The sequence below is a fragment of the Cnephaeus nilssonii genome (assembly GCF_951640355.1).
Source record: "Cnephaeus nilssonii genome assembly, chromosome: 9".
Lineage (NCBI taxonomy): Eukaryota > Metazoa > Chordata > Mammalia > Chiroptera > Vespertilionidae > Cnephaeus > Cnephaeus nilssonii.
The window spans coordinates 82,835,253-82,857,878 of record NC_137080.1 but is presented as its reverse complement, the minus strand read 5'-3'; the positions used below and the strand labels follow the sequence as shown (position 1 = coordinate 82,857,878).

Below are 22,626 nucleotides of genomic sequence, written 5' to 3'. Positions count from 1 at the left end.
CTTCCGCCAGCCTCTCCTACCCCCGGCACATGCCCTCACCCCCCTCCCAGTGTCTTGCGTCCATTGGTAAAATACATATGGTTTTTTAAAAATGCCTACCTTACAGGATTGCCATGAGAATTAAATTGGATAATGTGGGCTTTTTAAGATTATAACCAGTAATTGATCAATTGGATAAGGAAAAGAGGGCAAAAACTGTTTATGTGACTGACTGTTGGGGGGTCCCTGCCCTTCTGACTAATGAGCAACAGGCAGTGCAGCCCAGCCGGGGTGGCTCAGTGGTTGAGCATCAACCTATGAACCAGGAGGTCACATTTGATTCCTGGTCAGGACACATGCCCAGGTTGTGGGCTGAAACCCCAGTGTGTGGCGGGCAGGAGGCAGCCAATCAATGATTCTCTCTCATCATTGATGTTTCTATCTCTCTTTTCCTCTATGAAATCAATAAAAATATATTTAAAAAACCACCACCACCACAACAAAAAAACAAAAGTCAGTGCATTTTTCTAATGTGGAAGCTCAGCTTCTTCCCATGGCCTTCCTTCTCCCATTCCCAGTGTCAGCCGTGGTGGCAGTCCTCTCCAATGAGCTACGGTCCCGATGGCTTTAGTGCTGCTACTTTCTGTATCGTCCGTGTGGCACAAACAAAACTCAGGCATCCTTGTCAATGCAAACAATAGTAATGTGGATACCTAACTTCTCTTTGTCTTCAGCTTTGGGTCCTCGTGCCTGGGGTTCTAGTAGTTACTTCTAGAACCTCAATAAATGTCCCACTCAACAGCTGTTACACTATGAGAAATGAATTCGATAATGCAAGGGGGGGTTGGTTAATTATATTCATAGAATGTACAATAGTATTTCACTGGGAATTTTTATCTTCCTCTCTACACATTTTCTTTACCCATTTAAGAATTTCTTTGCCACTTCACTTTCTTGAAAACAATTTAAGCATTCCTTGTCCTCTTTTTTTTCTTAAATCCTCACCAGAGGACATTTTTTCATTGGTTTTTAGAAAGAATGGAAGGGAAGAGGAGAGACAGAGAGAGAAATATCAGTGTGAGAGAGACATCGATTGGTTGCCTCTCGCATGCATGGGCTGATGCTCTCTCCACTGAGTCAAATTGGCTAGGGCCCTTGTCCTCTTTTAATGTGTCTACTTTCTTAGCTGAAGGTGATATCAATGGGAATATATATATATATATATATATATATATATATATATATATTGATTTCAGAGAGGAAGGGAAAGAGAGATAGAAACAGCAATGATGAGAATCATTGATTGGCTGCCTCCTGCATGCCCCCTACCAGAGATTGAGCCTGCAACCGTGCATGTGCCCTTGGCTAGAATTGAACCCGGACCCTTCAGTCCCCAGGCCAACACTCTGTCCACTCAGCCAAACAGGATAGGGCTATAAATAGGAATTTAAAAATAATCATTTCCTTAGCAACTGGCAAATTTTGCAAATTGCCTCTTACTGAGTTTGGAATTGCAAAAATCATATACCACAAGCTGAATTTTGAAAGATCAGTTAATATCAGGATGTCTTCCAGAGCAAGTCATTTGAAACCAGTATTTAAACAGAAGAATACAAAAGATTTTAAAGACCCCTAAAATGGTTTGACCCAAATTGATTAATTATTAACATTTTATTGGTTTTCAGTGAATATTTTAGGAATTTTTATAGAGATTCTTATAAAATGCCAAAAGATAATAATCAGTTATATAAGGCATGTTTTAAAAATATTGGATATAGCCCGGCCAGCATGACTCAGTGGTTGAGCCTTGACCTATGAACCAGGAGGTCATGGTTCAATTCCCTGTCAGGGCATATGTCCAGGTAGTGGGCTTGATCCCCAATGCTGCCTGCAGTTGATCAGTGATTCTCTCTCATCATTGATGTTTCTCTCTCTCTCTCTCTCTCTCTCTCTCTCTCTCTCTCTCTTTCTCTCTCTCTCTCCCTGCCTCTCTGAAATCAATAAAAATTATATTTTAAAAATATTGGGTATAATAATACTTAAATATTCATTTAATATTTAATGGTTCTTTTTTAAGAAAGACATAAACATAAATTTAAAAAACAACAACCTTGCCCTGACCGGTTTGGCTCAGTGGATAGAGCATCGGGTGGTGGACTGAAAGGTCCTAGGTTCGATTTCGGTTGAGGGCATGTACCTTGGTTGCAGGCTTGATCCCCAGTAGGAGGCATCAGGAGGCAGCTGATCGATGTTTCTCTCTAATCGATGTTTCTAACTCGCTATCCCTCTCCCTTCCTCTCTGTAAAAAATCAATAAAAATATATTTTAAAAAACAACAAACCTTTACCACAATGTCTGCAAAACATCCGCAGTTTTAAAAAGTAACCCACATCATAGGCTATTTTTCTTCTTATGATTATAAAACACAAGTAGATAAGCACAACAACCTTATAGTAAGGATCCAAGTTCATTGCATTAACTGTGTCATTAACACAAAATAGGACTTAAGGATTGCTTTTGTTTTTCTTCCATGGTTGGCAGTGGGATTAAGCTGTCTTTTTCCATACTTAATCAATTTGATTTTCTTTATAATCAACAGAGGTGTGTTGAATTTAGCTTACCAGTGTTGGAAATGTGTAGCCTAATCAAGGAACTAGAACATCTCTGCTACCTTTGATCACCATTCTTCATTTATTGGTATTCAAACTCCTGTTTATTGAGTGCCTGCTGTAAGGTACTGATGCAGGTGCTGGGATTAGCAGTAAGCAAAACAGAGAAGCTCTCATGGCTGACAACCTAATATACTGTATGTGTGAGTTGGGACAAGAGGGAAGACAGACGATGAGCAAATAAAAGGGCAAACATATACCAAATAGTAAATTACTAGAGAAATGGAGAATAATAAAGCAGAGGAAGGGACATAGGAAATTAGGGCCATTTGGGGGAGAATTGCTATTTCACATGCAACATCTGGGAAGACCTCACTGAGAAGGTGACATTTGAAAGGATAAAGGAGTAGATATTCTGGAAAAAAGTGTTCCAGGAATAAGGAACTGCTAGTGCATCTCCTTGAAGCTCTCTCCTACTCTGAAATGTCTCCATCCACAACGCTGCCTCTCCACTCCTCTGTCCTCTGTGACCTTCGGTGGTGTTTCTCCTTTTCCTTCCTGGTGTGGAAACTGCTTTCTGCTCCTCTCTCTATAATAGCTCATCCATTCTTTTTGGTAGTGTTGTCAATTGACTTTATTAATTCATCCTTTAAAATATCCATGCAATTGAACAGAATTTACAATTCTCAGGATGTCTGTGAGCAACATATTAGACATCAACATAGACTGACCTGATTGATTTTTCACAGTTTAGAAAAAAAAAGAAGGCTGTGAAATTCATAATTTGGCCAGAGGAAGATTTGCACCAGTCCAGAACCAGAATATCTCATTCTGAAAGATTAGATTTCAATGCTCTCCTTATTAGTGCATTTCTGGAAAGGCAGTGATAGAGACGTAAGATCAGGAAGGCTAATGTGTTATAACTGTAAGCACTAGCAAATTTGGAAAAGATTTCAAGAGGTCATCTGGTTCATCCTCCTGCCTCTTGTCAGATCAGTGTTGAAACTGATCCAGGTCCCTGGAAAAATTTCCATGAGTGAGATTCTACAATTTTTCTTTGTAGTCTGATTTAGTGAACTGAGCTGACTTCAAAGAAAATTAATTCACTTAAATAGCACTTTCTGTTCATGTTCTTACTCCCTGTTTAATTTTGCTTTCCTCTTCACCCATGCAAACTTTGCAATGACTTCATAACTTGTTAATGCTCCATAAAACCTTACTTGTCCATAGACACCACTGCTATTTTCCACCTCTAAATTAATATCATAACATTTGGCAATTAAATGTGAATTATCATTCCTCTTATAAAGTTGCATTATATGTTTTATTCAATATTTCATGACTGTAAATATTGTCTTTCCATTCATACCTTCACTACCATAAGCGCAAGAACTGGAGCTTAAACATCTTTTTTTCTGCTTTAGCAAAGTACTTCTTATCCTATATAATAAAGAGGGAATATGCAAATTGACCATCACACCATCACAAGATGGTGGCACCCACAACGGGGGCGGGGCCGGCCACTCCGCGCCTGCCACCGGAGTCCCCTCAGCCCTGCCGGGGGCCTCGTGTCCTACTGCACCCCCCACTGACTGAGGCTCAGGCAAGCAGGGCCAGCCCAACCGCCCAGGGCTGGCCCGAGGTGCAGGCAAGCCTCGGATGGTGTCTGCCCAGCCACACAGGGCCGGCCCGAGGCTCAGGTAACCAGGGCCGGCCGAGGCTTGCGCTGCCGGAAATGGCAGCAGCAGAGGTGTGATGGGGGAGTTGCCTTCCCGATTGCTGGGTCACCTCCAGCCCCTGAGGGCTCCTGGACTGTGAGAGGGGGCAGGCCAGGCTGAGGGACCACCCCCCCTCCAGTGCATGAATTTTCATGCACCAGGCATCTAGTATATAATAAGAACCAGTAAATCTTTGTTCAATTTTGCACTAAAGCTGGCTATTATCAGTTTGCTAGAACCCACTATGCATTTCTCTTCTCAACCCAGTGTTTGGTGACATCATGCTGGTAGCTTAAAATCAACTGTAACAAGAATATTTACACCATAGAATTTGGCAGATGCTACAAATCAGTAGCCTGGGTTCACATCTGGTGTTACCATTTGGTGAAATACTATTCTGTCTCTCAGTTTCATCTGAAAATAAGGATATTAAATTACCTACTTCATAAAGTTGTCATGAGGAGTATATAAGTTTATGCATGTAAACTACTTAGAAAAATGCTTAGTACATAGTAAATATTCAATAACTGATAGATTAATTTTTATTAAATCATCACTTTACCTAAATCATAAATTCCAAACTGCTCTGTGAAGCTTTCAAGGAAGTCTACAATGTGACTATGGTCGATATGTACAATATCTCCCACAACTGCTCTGCTATACAGAGGAGCAGACATCCTTGTTGCCTCAATGGATTCTTCTTCACCTACCCCTACAATAAAGAACCTGACTGTGGGATGGAAATCTCTTACTCTATATTCTGCAGTAGAAGGACCACTGACTCTCTGAGAGGCTGGCGCTAAAGTAGTAGCTAGCATGTTCTGATATCCTGACTTCTGAGGTAGAAGTTGTGCCTCATTTTCCACAAAATCACGGAAGAATATAAGACTCTTCCTATAATAGTTAGTTATATTACACGTTAAATAGGCTTTCCCTGACCAGATGGGAGTTTGACCAATAGTGTTCCGAACTCCCCCCACCCCCAATCAAATCCTTTTGCAAACAAAATTTGGGAATACATTTCTTCTGAATCGGTAACTGTTTGTATTTGAAAATTGACCAGTAGATGGATTTTCCTTTAATAATTGATTCACATGGGATTTAACTAGAAACTTATGCTTATCTAATATCTTGACCCCAATGAGAGAATAATTATTAGTATTTAAAAATAAGCCAAGCCCAGCCAACCTCTGAACCAGAATGTCATGGTTGGATTCTAGGGCCAGGGCACATGCCCAGGTTGCGGGCTCGATCCCCAGTGTGGGGTGTGTAGGAGGCAGCCGATCAATAATTCTGTCTCATCATTGATGTTTCTGTCTCTCTCTCCCTCTACCCTCCTCTCTGAAATCAATAAAAATATATTTAAAAAATACTAAAATGACATAAATTTTCTAAACCAATCTCCAGCCTAACCCAACACTAGGTAATAGATGTGCTTTAAGTTATAGATTTTGGTATTCAGAACCATAGAGTTTTTAAAAATAGTTTTTATTAAATATTGAATAGTATCAAAAGAATATTTGTTAAATATTGTTGAATGTAAAGAATAACAATACAATGAATATTTATATACCTACCAAAACCGCATATGAAATAAAACATTATTAATACCTGTGAAACCCTGATCTGGTCTCTGATCCACTTCAGGGGTAACCACAAGCTTGATTTTGGGGTTTATCATTCCCTTGATTTTCTTTATAATTTTACCAAATATTAGTTTCTCCAATATATTATTTAATGTTGCATGTGATTAAATTTCATATAGATAGTTTCATACTTTACTAATTCCTTAGCAACTGGTTGTTTTCTTTTTGAACTTTTATGTGCTATATGAAATATATACAGAAAAGCGTGAACATTATAAGTGTGCTACTTGGTGAATTTCCACAAGTGAAATGTCTGGTATGTTCTGGCATCCTGACTTCTCAGGTAGAAGTTTAACCTGCACTGAGAAAAACAGCATTATAACATCCTAGAAGCCGTTGTTGGCCACCTGATAGCCACTACCCTTCTTTCTGCCTGGGGTAACCACTATCCTTACTTCTAACCTTACAGATTAGTTTTGTGTGGTTTTGAATTTTATGTAAAGAGAATCATACAACACATACCCTCTCACTTCTGTCTTTTTCACTTAATATTGTTTTTATGAGACTCATTCTTATTGTTTACATGTAGCTGAATTCTACTCGTTCCCATCGCTCACAGTGTTCCATTGTGTCAATATAGCACTGTTTATCCATTCATTCTCTTGTTGATGTTGGCTGGGTGGTTTTCTTTCTGGTTATTATGAGTAATATTGCTATTATCATTCTCCTACATGTCTTTATATTCAACAGATTTGTTGCTTTAGCTCAATATTAGGTTCTTGCGATTCATCCATGATATCGTATGTACTATTGTCCACTCATTTTCACTACTAGCAGTAGTCCTTGGCATATAATATTCCATAATATATTTATCCTTTTAATATTGGTGTTTTCCTAGAGTACATATGTACAGGTTTCTCTAGGAAATAATTTACAACTGAAGTGCTCCTTTTACCCAATTGAGCTCTGAAAAACAGTGGACCCATGCATTCATTTTTAAAATTATTAATTTAATTTTTAAAAATTGAGATGTAATTTCCACACCACAAAATTAAGACTTTTAAAGTATATAGTTTTTGTTTTTGTTTTTCTTTTTTTTATAGAGAGGAAGAGAGAGGGATAGAGAGTTAGAAACATCGATGATAGAGAATCATCGATCAGCTGCCTCTTGCACAACCCCTAGTGGGGATGTGCCCGCAACCAAGGCACATGCCCTTGACCGGAATCGAACCTGGGACCTTTCAGTCCGCAGGCCAATGCTCTTTCCACTGAGCCAAACCGGTTTCGGCTTAAAGTGTATAGTTTGATGGTGGGTTTTTTGTTGTTGTTGTTGTTTTTTTTTTAGTATATTCACAAGGTTGTTCAGTGATCACCACTATCTAATTCCAGAATATTTTCATCACCCTATAAAGTAACCCCATACTCATTAGCAGTCTCTCCTTTTTACTTTCTCCCACCAGTCTCCAGAAACACTAATTTACTTTCTTTGTGTCTATATTCTAGACATTTCATATAAATGAAGGCATACGATATGTATGTAGGCTTTTGTGTCTGGCTTCCTTCACTTAGCATAATGTTTCCAATGTTCATCCATGTTGCAGCATGTGTCAGTACTTCTTTGCTTTTTAATCTATAATAATAAAAGTGTAATATGCTAATTAGACCAGACATCCTTCCTTCCAGACAAAGCCACAGCGGGTGGGGGTGGAGGGAGAGGTGGCAGAAGCCCCTGGCCATGGTGGGCGGGGGCTGGGGCCAGGGTCCTTACACAAATTTCCTGCATCGGGCCTCTAGTGATTAAATAATATTCCACTGAATGGATATACCACATTTATTTCTCCATTCACCAGTTAATAGAAATTGAGTGGTTTCCATGTTTTGGATGTTATGAACTGCTATGAATATCTGTGTATAAGTTTTTTATGTGAACATCTGTTTTCTTTTCTCTTGAGTGTAATTGCCGTGTTTTATGGTAATACTGTATTCTGTTTAACTTTAAAGAAACTGCCAAACTGGTTTCCACAGTGACTACACCATTTTGCATTCACACCAGCAATCTCTCCATATCTTCTCCTACACTTGTTAATGTTTATCTTTTTTATTATTGCCATTCTACTGGGTACGGAGTATTATCTCATTGTGGTTTTGATTGGCATTTTTCTAATGACTAATGATACTGAGCATCTTTTCATGTGCTTATTGGCCATTTACATGTCTTCTTTGGAGAAATGTCTACTAGTATTAGGGTCCTTTGCCTATTTTTAAATTAGGTTGTTTGCCTTTATTTATATTTTTCATGTTGTTGAGTTACAAGAGTTCTTTGTATATTTTGGATTTTAGATCCTTATCTAAAAACATACGACTTATAAATGTTTGCTTCCTTTATTTAAGTTGTCTTTTTTTTCTTAATAATGTTCTTTGAACACACACATTTTAATTTTGATTAAGTCCAGTTTATCTAGTTTTTCTTGGTTGCTTGCCTCTTAGGTACCATATCTAAGAAACTACTGCCTAATAAACCACTTTAATCCATAGTCACAAAGATTTATACCTATGCTTTCTTATAAGAGATTTATAGTTTTAGTTTTTACATTTAAAACTTTGATCATTTTGAGTTACTTTTTGTATACGGTGTGAGGTAGAGATCTCACTGTATTCTTTTGTATATTGCATACCAGTTTTAGGTTGGTCACTTGTCTGTCCTCCCTTACCATGTCCTGCTTGTGTATTTTAGGGAATTACTTTTCTCGGGCTTCCTTAACAACTGGCTCTCAGGTCGTGTCAGCCAATGGAGGCACTAGTGGAAGCTTGGAGGACAGGTGTAGAGGGGAAGCCAGAAAATTTCTTTCCTTCTTATTCAGTCTCAGGTGGTGTCTTCAGCAGTTGCTGCATTGCCTCTGTGGCTCCATATTATACTAAATAACTCTCCTCTCTGTGGCTCCCAGATCCTCAGTGTGGTCCCACCATGCTTCTGGCTCCTAGGTGGCCCTCCCTGCTTTCTGAGTTATGATAACAAAACCTACTGGTGGTGTTCCTATGGTTCTGGGTGGAAGTAACTCCAGATGTTGCTAACCTGTGAACAGCTTCATATCCCCTGTTGACTTCCAAGCCCTTCTATAGCCTGTTAAATTCCCTCTGTTAAAAGAATAATACCTGGAAATGTTTCTGTTTTCTTCATTGGATTTGACTGATAAAACATCTAGCATTTTTCATTGTATGTTAAAATACTTGCCAAATATGTAATTTCCACTGTGTTGTAATTATTAACTTTTACAAATAAAACATATATCACTCAGATGTATTCAGTTCAAGCTAACTACTATAGTGATATGAGACCACCTTCATCCATTTAAAATATACATGATCAAGATCCTCATCAGTTAAACGTTTTATATTGTTTTTCTTTGTTAAATATATTTTATTGATTTTTTTTTTTTTTTACAGAGAGGGAGAGGGATAGAGAGTTAGAAATATTGATGAGAGAGAAACATTGATTAGCTGCCTCCTGCACACCCGCCACTGGGGATGTGCCTGCAGCCAAGGTACATGCCTTTGACTGGAATCAAACCTGGGACCCTTCAGTCCACAGGCTGGTGCTCTATCCACTGAGCCAAACCAGCCAAGGCTACATTATTTTTTAAATCCCACTTCTATTCCACTTCCAAAAAAGTATCTTAATATAATGTAATCTTATGCTTTAAAGTCTAGACTATTTCACAGCAGCAAAAATAAGTATATATGATTAGAAATGTTAAATTTTCTAAGTCCATAAGTTTCTGTTAAAATACCTCTTTTGGTTAGAGGTATTATAATTGCCACAGTATATAATTTATGAAAACAATATAAGTACATTATAATCTTTATTGCTAATTATTGAATATAAAAGTTAAACTTTTTTGGAAAATGTATCTAAGGATTTGAGTAAAGTGGTGCTTATGGTGTCTTGATTAATGGAGGTTCTGTGTGGCAGCCAGGAGATTTTTTAATGACCTGGGGTAGTGCACAATAGGGGAAAAAGTTGGCCAGGAGGTATTATTTCTTTTGGTAAGTGGGAAAAGGGAAATATAAAGAAAGAAAATGACAAGAACAGGCATGTTCCCAGGCAGATCACTTTTAGGAAGAAGTATATGTGATTTTGAGGATTTGGAAATTAATTCTTAAAACTATCTGTGCTCCTGAAAGTTTTCATGTCCTGTTACACAGATACATGCAACCCAGAATTCTGTAGGAAATTACCTTGATGCAATGGTAAGAACACTAAGGCAAGCTATTTGTCACTGAACGAAAGGCTTACAGACCAAATTAAGTTTCTCCAATAGAGCAATTTATTGAATTAATTGAAAACAAAAGGAGAAGCAAGGGGATAAACACTTAAGTGTAGATAAATACACTTAGGATAGGGTGCAAGCAAGGTGGAAGGATTACAAAGTTCATAGGTATCATCTCTTTCTCTGATGCATCAGCCTTCCCCCAATGGTATAGCTGTAGTTGAGGTTTGTGCAAGAGAGCTCTGTTGAAGACAGATGTCTAGAACCAATACACACTTAAACTTATGGCACACTAGAACACAGCTGTAGCTTGCAAATTAGATTACTGAACAGCTATAGATCTTATTGAGCAGAACACACATGGGCCATAATGTCATCAATGGGATGCCAATTTAAAGATCTTAGTAGTATCGAGTCCTTCAGATGTACTTAGTGTATTATGAAGATTTGATGCTCTTAGTCGTTCTGTGCCTTCCAATTGATGTTAAGCATACATATGCTCTACTTCCTTTATGTCACACATGTCTCACAAGCTACTTGCTTCTGTATTTATCTCCCTTTTTGGAATGAATATTCTTCAAAAACATTTTTAATATGTTTTTATTGATTTCAGAAAGAGGAAGGGAGAGGGAGAGAGCGATAGAAACATCAACGATGAGAGAGAATCATCAATCAGCTGCCTCCTGGGCGCCCCCCTACTGGGAGCCCTGACAGGGGACTCAAACATGTCCTCCTGGTTCATGGGTCAATGCTGAACCACTGAGCCCCACCAGCCAGGCTGGACTGAATATTCTCAAATAATACAGTAAACCACATTGCACAGGGTTTCAAGACCGCCACTATACCACAAGTGCTGAGATATTGATCCCTGAGCACTGAGGGCACAGTGTGGGCTGAGGTGGCTGGAGCTGGGCTCTCTTGCTTCCAAGTACAAGTCTCTCATTTCTTTACTCCTGTATGACACAAAGTATTGTCATTCTCCAGGTCTTTCATAATTAGATAGTTACTTAGGTGTGGAATCGCAAAGTCACAGAGCATATGCAACTTCAACTTTACTAGATAATGTCAAATTATTATCCCAAGTCTTTTCCCCCAATCCACATTTTCAATAAAATACAAGAAAGTTCCATGGCTCCACATACTCATCAATATTTGATAATTTCAGACAGAGCCATAAAATGTAATAACATGAAAAGTTTTACTTTAAAGGACAGAAAATTCAGGTCAAAATAGAATTTTAAGTAAGTTTATTTATTCATCGACTCATTTAAACAAATATTTGTAAGCACTTTTGTATCCTATGCATTATGTTAAGTGCTGAGGATAAAAAAGGAAATAAAAACAATTACTGACCTCAAGGAACTTGCACTCTATTTTGGCTAAGACCTGAATTAACAGAAAAAGAACTGTATCGGCAGAGGAAAGAACACTGGCCAAGTAAAAGCTTTTTTTCTTTTTCCTCTCTTTTTACAATATCTTATGTTTTTCCCACTATGGTGTAAGTTCACCTTTACAGAGGCACCAGTAGGGATTGTCTCTTATAAACCTCTTGAAAAGATTTGATAATAAAATCCATTAATTTATTTAAAGAATCTGATTAATTTAACACCAAAGATATACTTGTGGAAATGAAAAATAACAAGCTTTAAATGTATTGTGCTTGCAACATATTTTATTTAAATAAAATTGAAGATCTAAAATGGAATCAAACAATAATGAAGGCACATCTTTGCCTTTTAAAAGTGACGTACTAAGAACCATATGATCTGTATTTTTGTTGCCAAAGAGTGATAACCAGGTGCACACCACACACACACACACACACACACACACACACACACACACACACACACACAATTACCCGTACACATTACTGAAGGCCAAACTCTTCTGTTTTATCTGCTATTGAAACCTCAGTTAGGTACCGAAAGTTATATGTTCTTTTGTGGAATAATATGGACTTATTTCAACTTGTGTTTACATTTAGTAATAGATTTTTAAAAAGTAAAAATAATAACGAAGCAGGGAGGTTAGGAATCACTCTGTAAATTCTGTATATCCCCAGCACTAGGGCTGAGCCAGGAGTAGGATGAAATGAATTGAGGTACCAGCCTTGGGTGCAAAATTTAAAAGGGGTTCCAGGAAGCTCATTATTTAAGATAACATTTCAATGCAATATTCTTAAAAATCTAATTTTATATCAAAAGATCCCTGGTGAACAAAGTATCAAAACTTTAAATAAAGACAGGATGTGACCCTGCACTTATACAATTCTTTTGCCTCACCTTTCTACTGGCTCTGCTCTGCCCAGAGAAACTTCCATTCGACTCTCCTGTTCAGACCGAGGAGGGCAATGAGCTGGAACAGTGGGACAAGGTCCAAGAGCATGGCTTCCAGAAGCAGCCTGAACATTCTACATCTTGTAAATGTGTCCAAAGCAGTAATCACCGTACCAGGGCCCTCTGTGACCCAGCTATAAGTAGTCTAGCCAACTTTATTTCCTGACTACATTAAAATATTCCCTTCCAGACAGGATGGTCCCTTTAATGTTCCAACAAATTTTTTTCCACGTTGATAGCTCAGTATTTTCTAAAAATACTTCAAAGACTTTAAATCTGGTCATAAGCAATACTTAAATAAATTTAGGAGACAATGTATTCTAGGTTCTTTCTATGGAGACTCAAGATGCATATGGCATATTAAAGGCTTAGAGAAAATTAGCAATGCTAAGTCTATTTATTTTGTTTAACCCAATATTTTACTGATTTATTTTACTGTAGAGCCATAGCATTGCCTAGTCTCTGACTTCAAGTATAATAAGGCAAAATCATCTAATCCTGCTCTCCCTCCTTTCCTGAGTGGTAGTAGCATTTTGCTTCTCTGATCCTGCAAGATAGCTATCCACTTCCCTGACCCTGGCTTTTTATCAGATCTAGGCATGGATCAGCTCTGGAATTCTTGCATATGGTTTTATTTATATTTATTTTAATGGAAGTTTTGACGATGAGTTTTCCTGGACGATGTCAAAAGGACTCGGGGGTTGGGGATGATATTGACCAATTTTATCTCTAATCTCTGCCTACAACTTTTTCTCTTAAGAATATATGTCTTCTCAGTATATAGCTATTATATCTATCACATAGAGATAAATCATTTAATAGGTGTGATGTAGTGTTGGAAATGCTTACCTTATATTGATCCAAATAAAGTGGCCCAACATGGAAACCAACGTGAATAAGAACATCTTAGCGGCCAGATCTTTGAAACCATAGCATTACCCGTTTGGGAACAATGAGGAAAAAGACCACACAGTAATTTGAACAAGGAAAGTTCATATAAAGAATTATTGACCATATCAAGGCATTGGAGTAGGAAAGAGTTGGTCAGGAAGAAGTAAAGAGAACTCTAAAGACTCCAGGATTAAGAGCATCCACTACAGACAGGGCTGAAATAGAGCAACCGAGGGCTGAGAAACAGACCCTGTTGGGAGAGCAGAACCTCAGCTCTCCATGGCAGAAGTTGCATTGGTGGAACTTGCTAGATATCTGCCCTGCAGGGTGCTGGGGAAAGCTGTTCCCAAGCAGGTTTCTCACCAGAGGCACACTGCTGCAAAATAGCCAAAGGTGGGGTGGGGGTGCAGGGGGAAGCTGTGCACCGCAGGGCCTGGCACTAGCGAGGCTCCTGCTGCAGAGCTGGCTCCGGAGAAGCTCCATGTGCTGGGCTGTAGAAGCCTGTTGCTTCTGAATAGAGGGGAACCAGGAAGCAAACCCCCTTCCTTCTGCCATGTTTCTCCAATGCCCCCTACTGACTAAATGTCAATGCCAACTGGTAAAGAGAAATACTTAAAGGGCCCAGATCCATTTTCTCAGAGCAGGTAAATAAGATGAATCTGGATCCAAGAGGCAATTAGTTGGTAAACTGGAACACCTAGGAAAATGATCTGGAAGAAAAATAACGACTTACAGGATTGTGATTAAGGAATAGATCCCGCCCAACAAAAAGATAATTCATTTGAAGTCAAAGAAGAGAAAAGAGTCATTGCTTATAGAACTTGATCATGGCTAGATGGGAAGAAGAAAGTGCTTGCTCTGAGAAAAGCTTAGAAGCTTGGTTCAGGTAAGCACGGGGCGGGGTGTGTGTGTGTGAGGCGGGGGGGGGGGGGGGGGGGGGGCGGTGGAGGGGTATCCTGGAGGAAGAGTTTCTGAATATGAAATGCAAAGGAGGGAAACACTTAGGATGGTTCCTTGGAACTACATCCCCTAGAACTAATAGGACCAAGCTGGCTTCTTGATATTTTATTTGTTTTCTCTTCTATTTTTCCTTCTTTTCTAGTTTGTAATTCAAATTTCTCATACTGTGCAAATTCTGATTTTGTCTTTGTTAGGTGAATTGAGAGTATTATGATTTACATTTCTCACCCTGATGGCAGGGTGTAAGGTGGGATGAATAGTTCAGGCCACCATCCCCAAGTCTAGTGAAGCTTTAGAACTCTGAGTAGTGGGATTACAATTAGATAGCACCTTCCTTGATGCCTTATGAAAGCACATCCAAAAAGGATGGTTAGATTACTGCAGGGAACCTATAATTTTAGGATAGTCTTAAATGTTTCATCAGAATATATCAACTTCTGCATTTCATATTCCACTACTTCTCAAAGGTCACTGCTACCACCACAGGACAATTGCCAACACCAAAATACCCAACGGCTGCCTTGGGAAAATTGGTCTTATTTCTCTGACCCGTGGGTAATAAATTAGAACCTTTAAAAAAACCTTTCCATTAGCTTTATTTTTTTTTCTTTTTAAATTTTATCTTTATTGTTTAAAGTATTACAGATGTCCCTTTTTTTCCTTTTTTTCTCCACATTGACCCCCCCCCCCCCACATTACAGCCTTTTAAGAAATTACATAGGTCCTTCAGGTACATAGGATGTAATTTAGTAAGTTGGTTTTTTAGTCAAACACGACATATGTCATTTTAGTCAGTGCCATTCCTGAAGACCAATCTGACAGGTGATCCATAAACGTGGTTCTGAAAGATCACATGTCGAATGTCAGCCTTTTTATGACAACGCCGAGCTCTCTTATAAATGCCTGGAAATGGCCCATGGGGATGCTAACCAGAACAACAAGGCAAGGTTTACAATGCTAAGCCCTCCAATACAAACATTTCATCTCTTGTTACAGCCATGCAAATTATTATAGGTCCATTGACAAAGGGAAAAGTTTACCGAGCTTAAAACAAATCAGACAGTATTTAACTGTATAAAAAATTAAAATGGAAAACATGTCAGAAGGCTTTGGGATCACTTAGCTTATTAAGCTAACTGAAAAGTATATATAGGACTTGTGAAAATATTGTATTCCAGAAAATTCTTGGTAAGCTTGTTTATGCTTCTTGTGTAATCAATCTGTAAAACAGATGGAGCAAACCCATTAAAACTTTACCTGTTTTTTTCATGTTCAGACTACATGAAAGTTTTTTCATCTTTTCTCATCTATGCAGTTAATGTGCTCTCACTATGAAGGGCAATGGGAATGCTGACATACAGAGACCTATAAGACAACTATCCCCCCCTCATTTTATTTATTTATTTTTAAAATTTATCTTTATTGTTGAAGGTATTACAGATGTCCCCCTTTTTTCTCCATTCTAGCACTTCCACCACCCTCCCTCCCTGGGCCTTCACCACACTATGGTCTGTGTCCATAGGTTATGCATATAAGTTCTTTGGCTAATTAATCTCTTCACACCCACCCCAGCCTTCTTAAGGAGCTCATGAAAAAGCACTCCTCATTCTTTTCTGTCTGTTTTGGCACATCCAAAATTATTAAGTGAAAAATATTAGTCTATGTGATTAATGTTTTACATAGAAAAGAGTAAGTTAAATGATGTATTTTTAATTTTTTGAGAACTAATCTGGACCTCATACATATCTTCTCTTAATAGCTACTCCTTTCTGCTGTCCCATTCTACCCCCATCCTTTCACTTTAGGGCCTGGCTAACTTTTTCTGTAAAAAAACAGATATCAACTATTTTAGGCTTTACAGGCCATACAATCTTTGTCACAACTATACAATTATGCTGTATTAGGTGAAGGCAGCTACAGACAATACATAAACACATAAATATAGCTATGTTCCAATAAAATATTATTTATGGACATTGAGATCTGAATTTTATATCATTTTCAAGTCTCATATTCTTCTTCTTTTAATATTTCCCTAGTATTTTAAAATACAAAAAATCATTCTTAACTAGTGTGCCAAACAAAAATAGACATTAGGCCAGGTTTGGCCCGTGAGCTGGATGCAGCATGACAACGCCTGGTGTGCTGGCAGTACTACTTCTTCAAGGGCGAGGTGTCCTTAATTCAATCACCGTCCAAAGGAAAACTCTCCAAAGATGGTTCTGTTTATAACGTTTTCCAATATCACACCTAAAAACTTTAGGGATCATAAATATGTCCATGGCTTTCTACTGAACATCTGAAAAGGTTATCCAACTTTGGCTGGTCCATTGAAAACAATTTTAAGATTTTACAGTGACTTTTTTCACTTTTCTTTTCTTTTATATCCTCACTGAGGATATGTTCTTTTCATTGATTCTAGAGAGAGAGGAAGGGAGAGGGAGAGAGAGAGAGAAACATCGATGTGTCGATGTATGAGAGAGAAACATCTATCGGTTGCCTCCCATAAGAGCTCCAACCAGGATGGAACCCATAACCTGGATATGTGTCCTGACCAGGAATCTAATCCGAGACCTTTCAATGCATGAGACCACTTAGCTACACCAGCCAGGGCAACATTTTCACTTTTCATCAAGAAAAAGTATATATAAAATAATGAGTAGGGGTTAGAAGATGAAACCTGAATGAAAGAAGCATGGGTTTTGTTCCTAGTTTAGGGATTCAGTTCTTCGACTAAATAGCTTGATCATTTCACATCTCATTTACCAAATGTTGTTACTAAACAGTGATAAGAGTTAAAAGACATGAAGGGGAAAAGTATGCTGTATCTTCTAGAGTAGCCACATTTTCAGAAAAATATGTATGTTCTTTTTTTTTATGTCACAATATACAACAGAGAAGATACATATTTCTGAAGAGGAATCTAGTGGTTGATTTGTTCCAAATACTTTGGGGTGAAGAAAATCTAAACCCGAGTGAGATAATGCAAACTACAGCACAAAATACTCAGATGTAAAATGTCAACGTTTTCCTGTGTGCCTACTATTACCAGGAGAGGTTTGGGTGAGGGGTCTGTAAAAATATTTTCTTCCTTTAAGTACAATGCTCTGAGCCAAGACATCATCAGTTCCAGGCCAGTCAGTTCCAGTTGAAAGTGTGAATGTTCAGCAAGAGGACATTTTGGAAGAAGACTGAAAATCTGCTGGGCCAGATACCTGAAATGCTGTGAGGGTATTTGGTGGAAAATTTCATTTCCACATTATAAATAACTGTAGGATATTTGAAGGGATCCAAGACTAGTAACTTCCAAGAGCTGCTTGAATTAGTTCCACTGAAATGTGAAGTGGAGGGAGGATGCCCAAGGAAGGCTTTAAAGGTGAATTACCAGGTATGATTAATTAAAATAAATAAGTTACCATTGATTAAATTGCCCTAAAAAATCCCTAGTCAGAGTACTCAACCACTGAGGCCTGCATATCTTGCTGTCCACCAAGTAAAACAAAGGACAAAACAGCGACTGAGCAAGAGGTAAAGCCCCCCAAATGCTTATTGAAATCCAAAGAGCTCTAGAATATCTCATTCAAAAAAGCCTCGTTTGGTTGACCATCACTGAAATATTAATGATTACTTAGCGTCTTCAAATTTTCTGGGAGTTCCCCGTTCTGTGGACTTCCTGAGATAAGGACAATCCCAGATAAGGTGGCATATCACCTACTATGGTAGTTACTGCATTTCTGTCTCCCTTTGACCACAGAAATAATCCACTTCCTGTAACTTATTCCCTCCTTTGCAGCCGCCACATCTTTAAACAAATACAGAGCAAGTCAGAAATCTTTGTGAGACGGTGGTATAACGTGCCCCAAATAAAGCGGCCCGGCTAAAAGGCGAAAAGGCGAAAAGAAAAAATCATCCCTGTGTATGAGTTGTGTGTGTATTTAAGAGTGCCAGTGTGTGGCTGTTCCAGCGGGTGTGTGTGAGTGCTTGTGAGTGGGTGTAAGGTGGGAGAGTGACGGCCGCAGCCTCGTCTTTGTGATTCTTTGTGCGGGTGAGCCGCTTCCCTTCGCAGGTTGGCTGCCGGGGCTGGGGCGCGCGCTGCCCCGGTGCGCGCAGGCGGCGCGGTGCCCGGGGTTAGAGCTCTCCCCTGTGACCGAAAAGATAATTAAAAATCGCACGCGCTGGAGACAGCTTCGCTCCTCGCTGCGCAAGTTCGTCTCACGCCCTGCGGCCCGGAGGCCGGTAGACCCGGGCTGCTGTCCTAGTGGGTGGCACAGAAAGCCTCTCGAAGTGTAGGAGGGTGGCTGGCGGCCCTGGGAAGGCCGAGGTGTCTGGAGGGACGAGGCAAGGAGACTCGCGTCTGTGGGGGGTATTTTGGGATTTTGGGGAGAGGCGGGAGCGTGGAGGGAAAAAAGTGGGAATGGGAAATGCGGACGAGGGAGGCGTGGAGTTGTGAATGGAGAAAGGGGATGTAAAATTAAATCAAAGAGGAAGGGCAGAGTGGTGTCCCCTGAACCCCCATCCTTACCCCGGTGAGGATGCACGCCTAGCCACCCTCCCCCTTTCCACCGCTCCCGCGGCTGAAAGCCCCTGTATGGGCGGCGCATCTCTTTATAGAGGCCAGTCCTGGGGTCTAAGTCACGCGACGACAGCCCCTCCAAGGCCATCTTGCGCTTGTAATGGGTTCTAGAATCTGTGACAGGCTCCAGGTCCCCTCTTCCGTGCCCCCCCCCATTCTCTCGAGGCCCCTCCAAAGGCGCAGACCCCAGCGCAGGCTCAGCGAGGGGACGCAGCGCTTTAACAACCCAGAGGGAGGGTCGTGGCCGGTCGCTACCCGGGTGAGAGAGGCGTTTATGCTGAGCAATAAAAACACCAATTAATGGGTAGTCAATTGTTTTAAATAAGATGGGGCGGGGGGGGGGGATATTTATCAACTACCTTGCTTCCTTAATACTCCGAGTTGGAGGCATTCTAATTTCTCATTTATTTATAAAATCACTTATTACGGTGTCAGCTCCCCTATTAGGCATCTCTGAAACTTTGACAACTGATGATTCTTTTTGCAAGCACGTTTTCAAAAAGCTTTGGGAGGTTTAAAGGAGTTTGACAGCAAGCGAGGAACGTAGCAGTACGCAACGTGGAGGGCAACCGGCCTGGTGCCCCCTTCTTAGGGGTGCAAAAGCCTCAAGCGGATTTCCAGGCTTTTGCGGGCGCCGCACATTGTTTTATTTGTTTTGAAGGCTCAGAGTTTGAGGCTGGTCGGAGACACCCACGTGCCTCTGACTCTCATCAGCGTAATGATTGCCTCAGCCAGAGCCGTGTCTATATAAACCACAAAAACCTAATCATTAGAAATCCCAGCCTCCAAAAACCACATTTTAGGTAAAACTGCCGCTTTCCCCCCGTGCTCCCTCATCCTCTCGACCACAACTTTTTGGGGGATCCAAAGTCGCTTTTTAAACCCACATTGGGAAATAAATACATAAATAAATAGCCATCGAAGCATTTTGAATATTTTATTTTGTGTTTTTACTTTTTTTTTTTTTTGCCGGGGAATGGTGGGAAAGAAAGTTAAGACATTAATTTTAGATGCAGAATCGACTTAATAAAAGATGAAATTGATGGAAAACTGCTGGAGTTGCTCCCCAGCAAGGGTTTTTGCAACTTATTTTAATCACCAGGATGACAGTTTTCCAGTCTTTAAAAAAAAACACTCATCCTTGTTCTCTAGGAACAAGTTTGAATATAGAAGAAAAAAACTGTCCAGCCACCCACTTGAGTTTCTAAAACTATTTTGACGCGTGCACCCCCGCCCCCATTTTTTCGTGTCACTTAAAACAAAAAAACACCCAAACCCTGCAAAATCTTCTCCCCCCCCCCACCGGGAGCCACTCAGGCAGAGGTGGGGGTGGGGTGGGGGAAGGGTGACGAGTGCTGAGAAGTCAGCACAGACACTCAAGAATTTTCCTTCCTCCTCTCCTGAAGTTACAACGAAAAATACCGACAGTCAGATCAGCCCGCAGCTCTCTGGCGTCTCAGCTTCAACCTCGCCGGACCAAGAGGGGGTTCCTTGCCCTGGGGGGGAGGCGGGGAGAAGCCAGAGGACGCGACCAGGCGAGATCCCTCAAGACCCGGGCGCCTCTCGGCTTCGGAAGCTGCGCTCGGCGTTCCGGGGGCTCCTTCTCGCGGCCGGCGGGCGGCGGCAGCGGCTGCGATTCGAATGCGAATGCTCCAGATCCGTGGCCCCGAGTTCCGCTGCCCGAGACTTACCTCCTGGCACCTCGGAGCGCGAGGGTCAGGGGAGCTTTGCAAGTAGCAGGAGGGAGTGGACGCAAGGAGGTGGCGGTGAGAGGGAGAGAAGAGAAGGGGAAGGAAGGAGCGGAGCCGGGGAGCCTGGCCGGCCGCCGCCGCGGGAGGAATCTGAGCGCGCAGCCGGCGCGGGGGGAGCGGCGGCCGCGCGGAGGAGGCGGCGGCAGCAGCCGGAGCCCGCGGGCGGCGGCGCGGGCGCCTGCAGCTGGGTAGCTGCGCGCGGTGCGGCGCGGCAGTGGCGGGCAGCGCTGGACTATGCCGGTCCCGGGGCTGGATTGAAACCACTCGGCTCCACCGCTGGACTCAAACTGGGAGGGGGCGCCAGCGCACCCAGGACGCTGTGCCCAAAGAGACCCCACTCCGAGCTGCAAACTAAAGCCCCCCCCACCCCCACCTCCCCGGGTCAAACACATTCCCGCACCCGGTCGCCGCTGCCACCCCGGGTGTTCCAAAGGCTCTGGCAAAGATCTGCGCCTCCCGGGTCTCCCCACCCGCCAACCTGATTGCACCGCATCGCTACCGCTGGCCCCCCGTCAGACTTCGCCTGGCAGTCGGCTTCATCGAACTTGATTTCTCACCTCCTGAGCCCCATCACCTCCATCCTCATTCCCCCGTCTCGCCTCCACCCCCCCCAATTTCCTCCTCCTCGCCCCTCATTTCCACCCTCCTCCCCCTCCCCCGGCCACTTCGCTAACTTGTGGCTGTTGTGATGCGTATTCCCGTAGATCCGAGCACCAGCCGGCGCTTCAGCCCCCCCTCCAGCAGCCTGCAGCCCGGCAAGATGAGCGACGTGAGCCCGGTGGTGGCTGCGCAGCAGCAACAGCAGCAGCAGCAGCAGCAACAGCAGCAGCAGCAACAGCAGCAGCAGCAGCAGCAGGAGGCGGCGGCGGCGGCGGCGGCAGCGGCGGCGGCGGCGGCGGCGGCGGTGCCCCGGTTGCGGCCGCCGCACGACAACCGCACCATGGTGGAGATCATAGCTGACCTCCCGGCCGAGCTCGTCCGCACCGACAGCCCCAACTTCCTGTGCTCCGTGCTGCCCTCGCATTGGCGTTGCAACAAGACCCTGCCCGTGGCCTTCAAGGTAAGAAGCTGCGGCTGCTCCCCGCCCCCGGCCGGGCGCCGCGGGACCTGCCCGCCGGCGTCTCCTGGACCCCTGGGGCCCCGGGCCCGGATAGGGTCTAATGCCTCGCCTACCTTAGAGGCTCAGACCCGAGGGACCCCGGGTGGCCCTTTTCCTCCGGATCTCCCAGCGGGCTTGGGCGCAATGACCCCGCACAGATCCTTCTCTCTCCCACCTGTGCCCGCAGCCACCACCTCAGTCCTTGTCCCCTCTATCTGTTCACCGACCCCTCAAGCCTCCTGGGCAAAGTTCTAACCCACTCCTCTGAGCCGCCTCCCCTCCCCCAGGAGCCTCCAGGTGCCCACTCTTTGCGTCGCCACCCCGCCCCCATTTCCCAGGGGTGAGGATCCCCGACACATCCCCCCGATCCCCGCGTCTTCCTCCCAGGGCATCCCGGCCGGCCCCTCCCGGGATTCCTCGCGTCCGGCCGGTCTAGGAGTCCCAGATCCGATCCGCTAAGTCTCAGCGGCCCCGGCCCATCCCGGGCTCGGGAAGCGTGTTCCCGGGGTGACGACTCCAGGAGTTTGCGCCCAGGGCGGGGCGCCCGCTGCGGCGCGTGGGCCGCAGTACCGGTGCCCACGAGGGTCGCGGGAAAACCTCGGACTCCAGGAGCGTGTGAGGTGGGAGACGGGACGCGGGTATTTGCTCGGCTTGCAGACTCGCGCCAGTTCCCTTTCCCGGGAGGAAGGCGGGGCCGCCGGGGTCGCAGCGCGCCCCGAGGCGGGGGAGCCCGGGAATCGCGGGCGCTGGACCCTCGAGTGCGGGGAGGCGCGGGCCAGCTGAGGGGGCGGGGGCTCGGGCCGCCTCTTCCCGCCGGGACTTCGCTCCCGCCTCGCCCAGCCTGGCGGGGACC

At 42.9% G+C, this 22,626-nt stretch overlaps 1 protein-coding gene across 9 annotated transcripts in view; it reads left to right on the top strand.

Annotated features, from left to right (window-relative positions):
* The window catches only part of RUNX2 (RUNX family transcription factor 2), a gene marked incomplete at its 5' end in the record, with an annotated part of 330,125 nt that overhangs the window by 76,036 nt on the left and 231,463 nt on the right, over window positions 1-22,626 (top strand). For 7 of the 9 annotated variants that reach the window (XR_013813975.1, XM_079780442.1, XM_079780439.1 and 4 more), the window contains one exon: window positions 21,379-21,734. Coding sequence is in view for 8 of the 9 variants with exons in the window: in XM_079780442.1 (XP_079636568.1) it covers window positions 21,379-21,734 (356 nt within the window). Of the gene's footprint in view, window positions 1-21,362; window positions 21,735-22,626 lie in introns of those variants that run through there. The other 2 variants (XM_079780444.1, XM_079780443.1) reach the window with 1 other exon arrangement.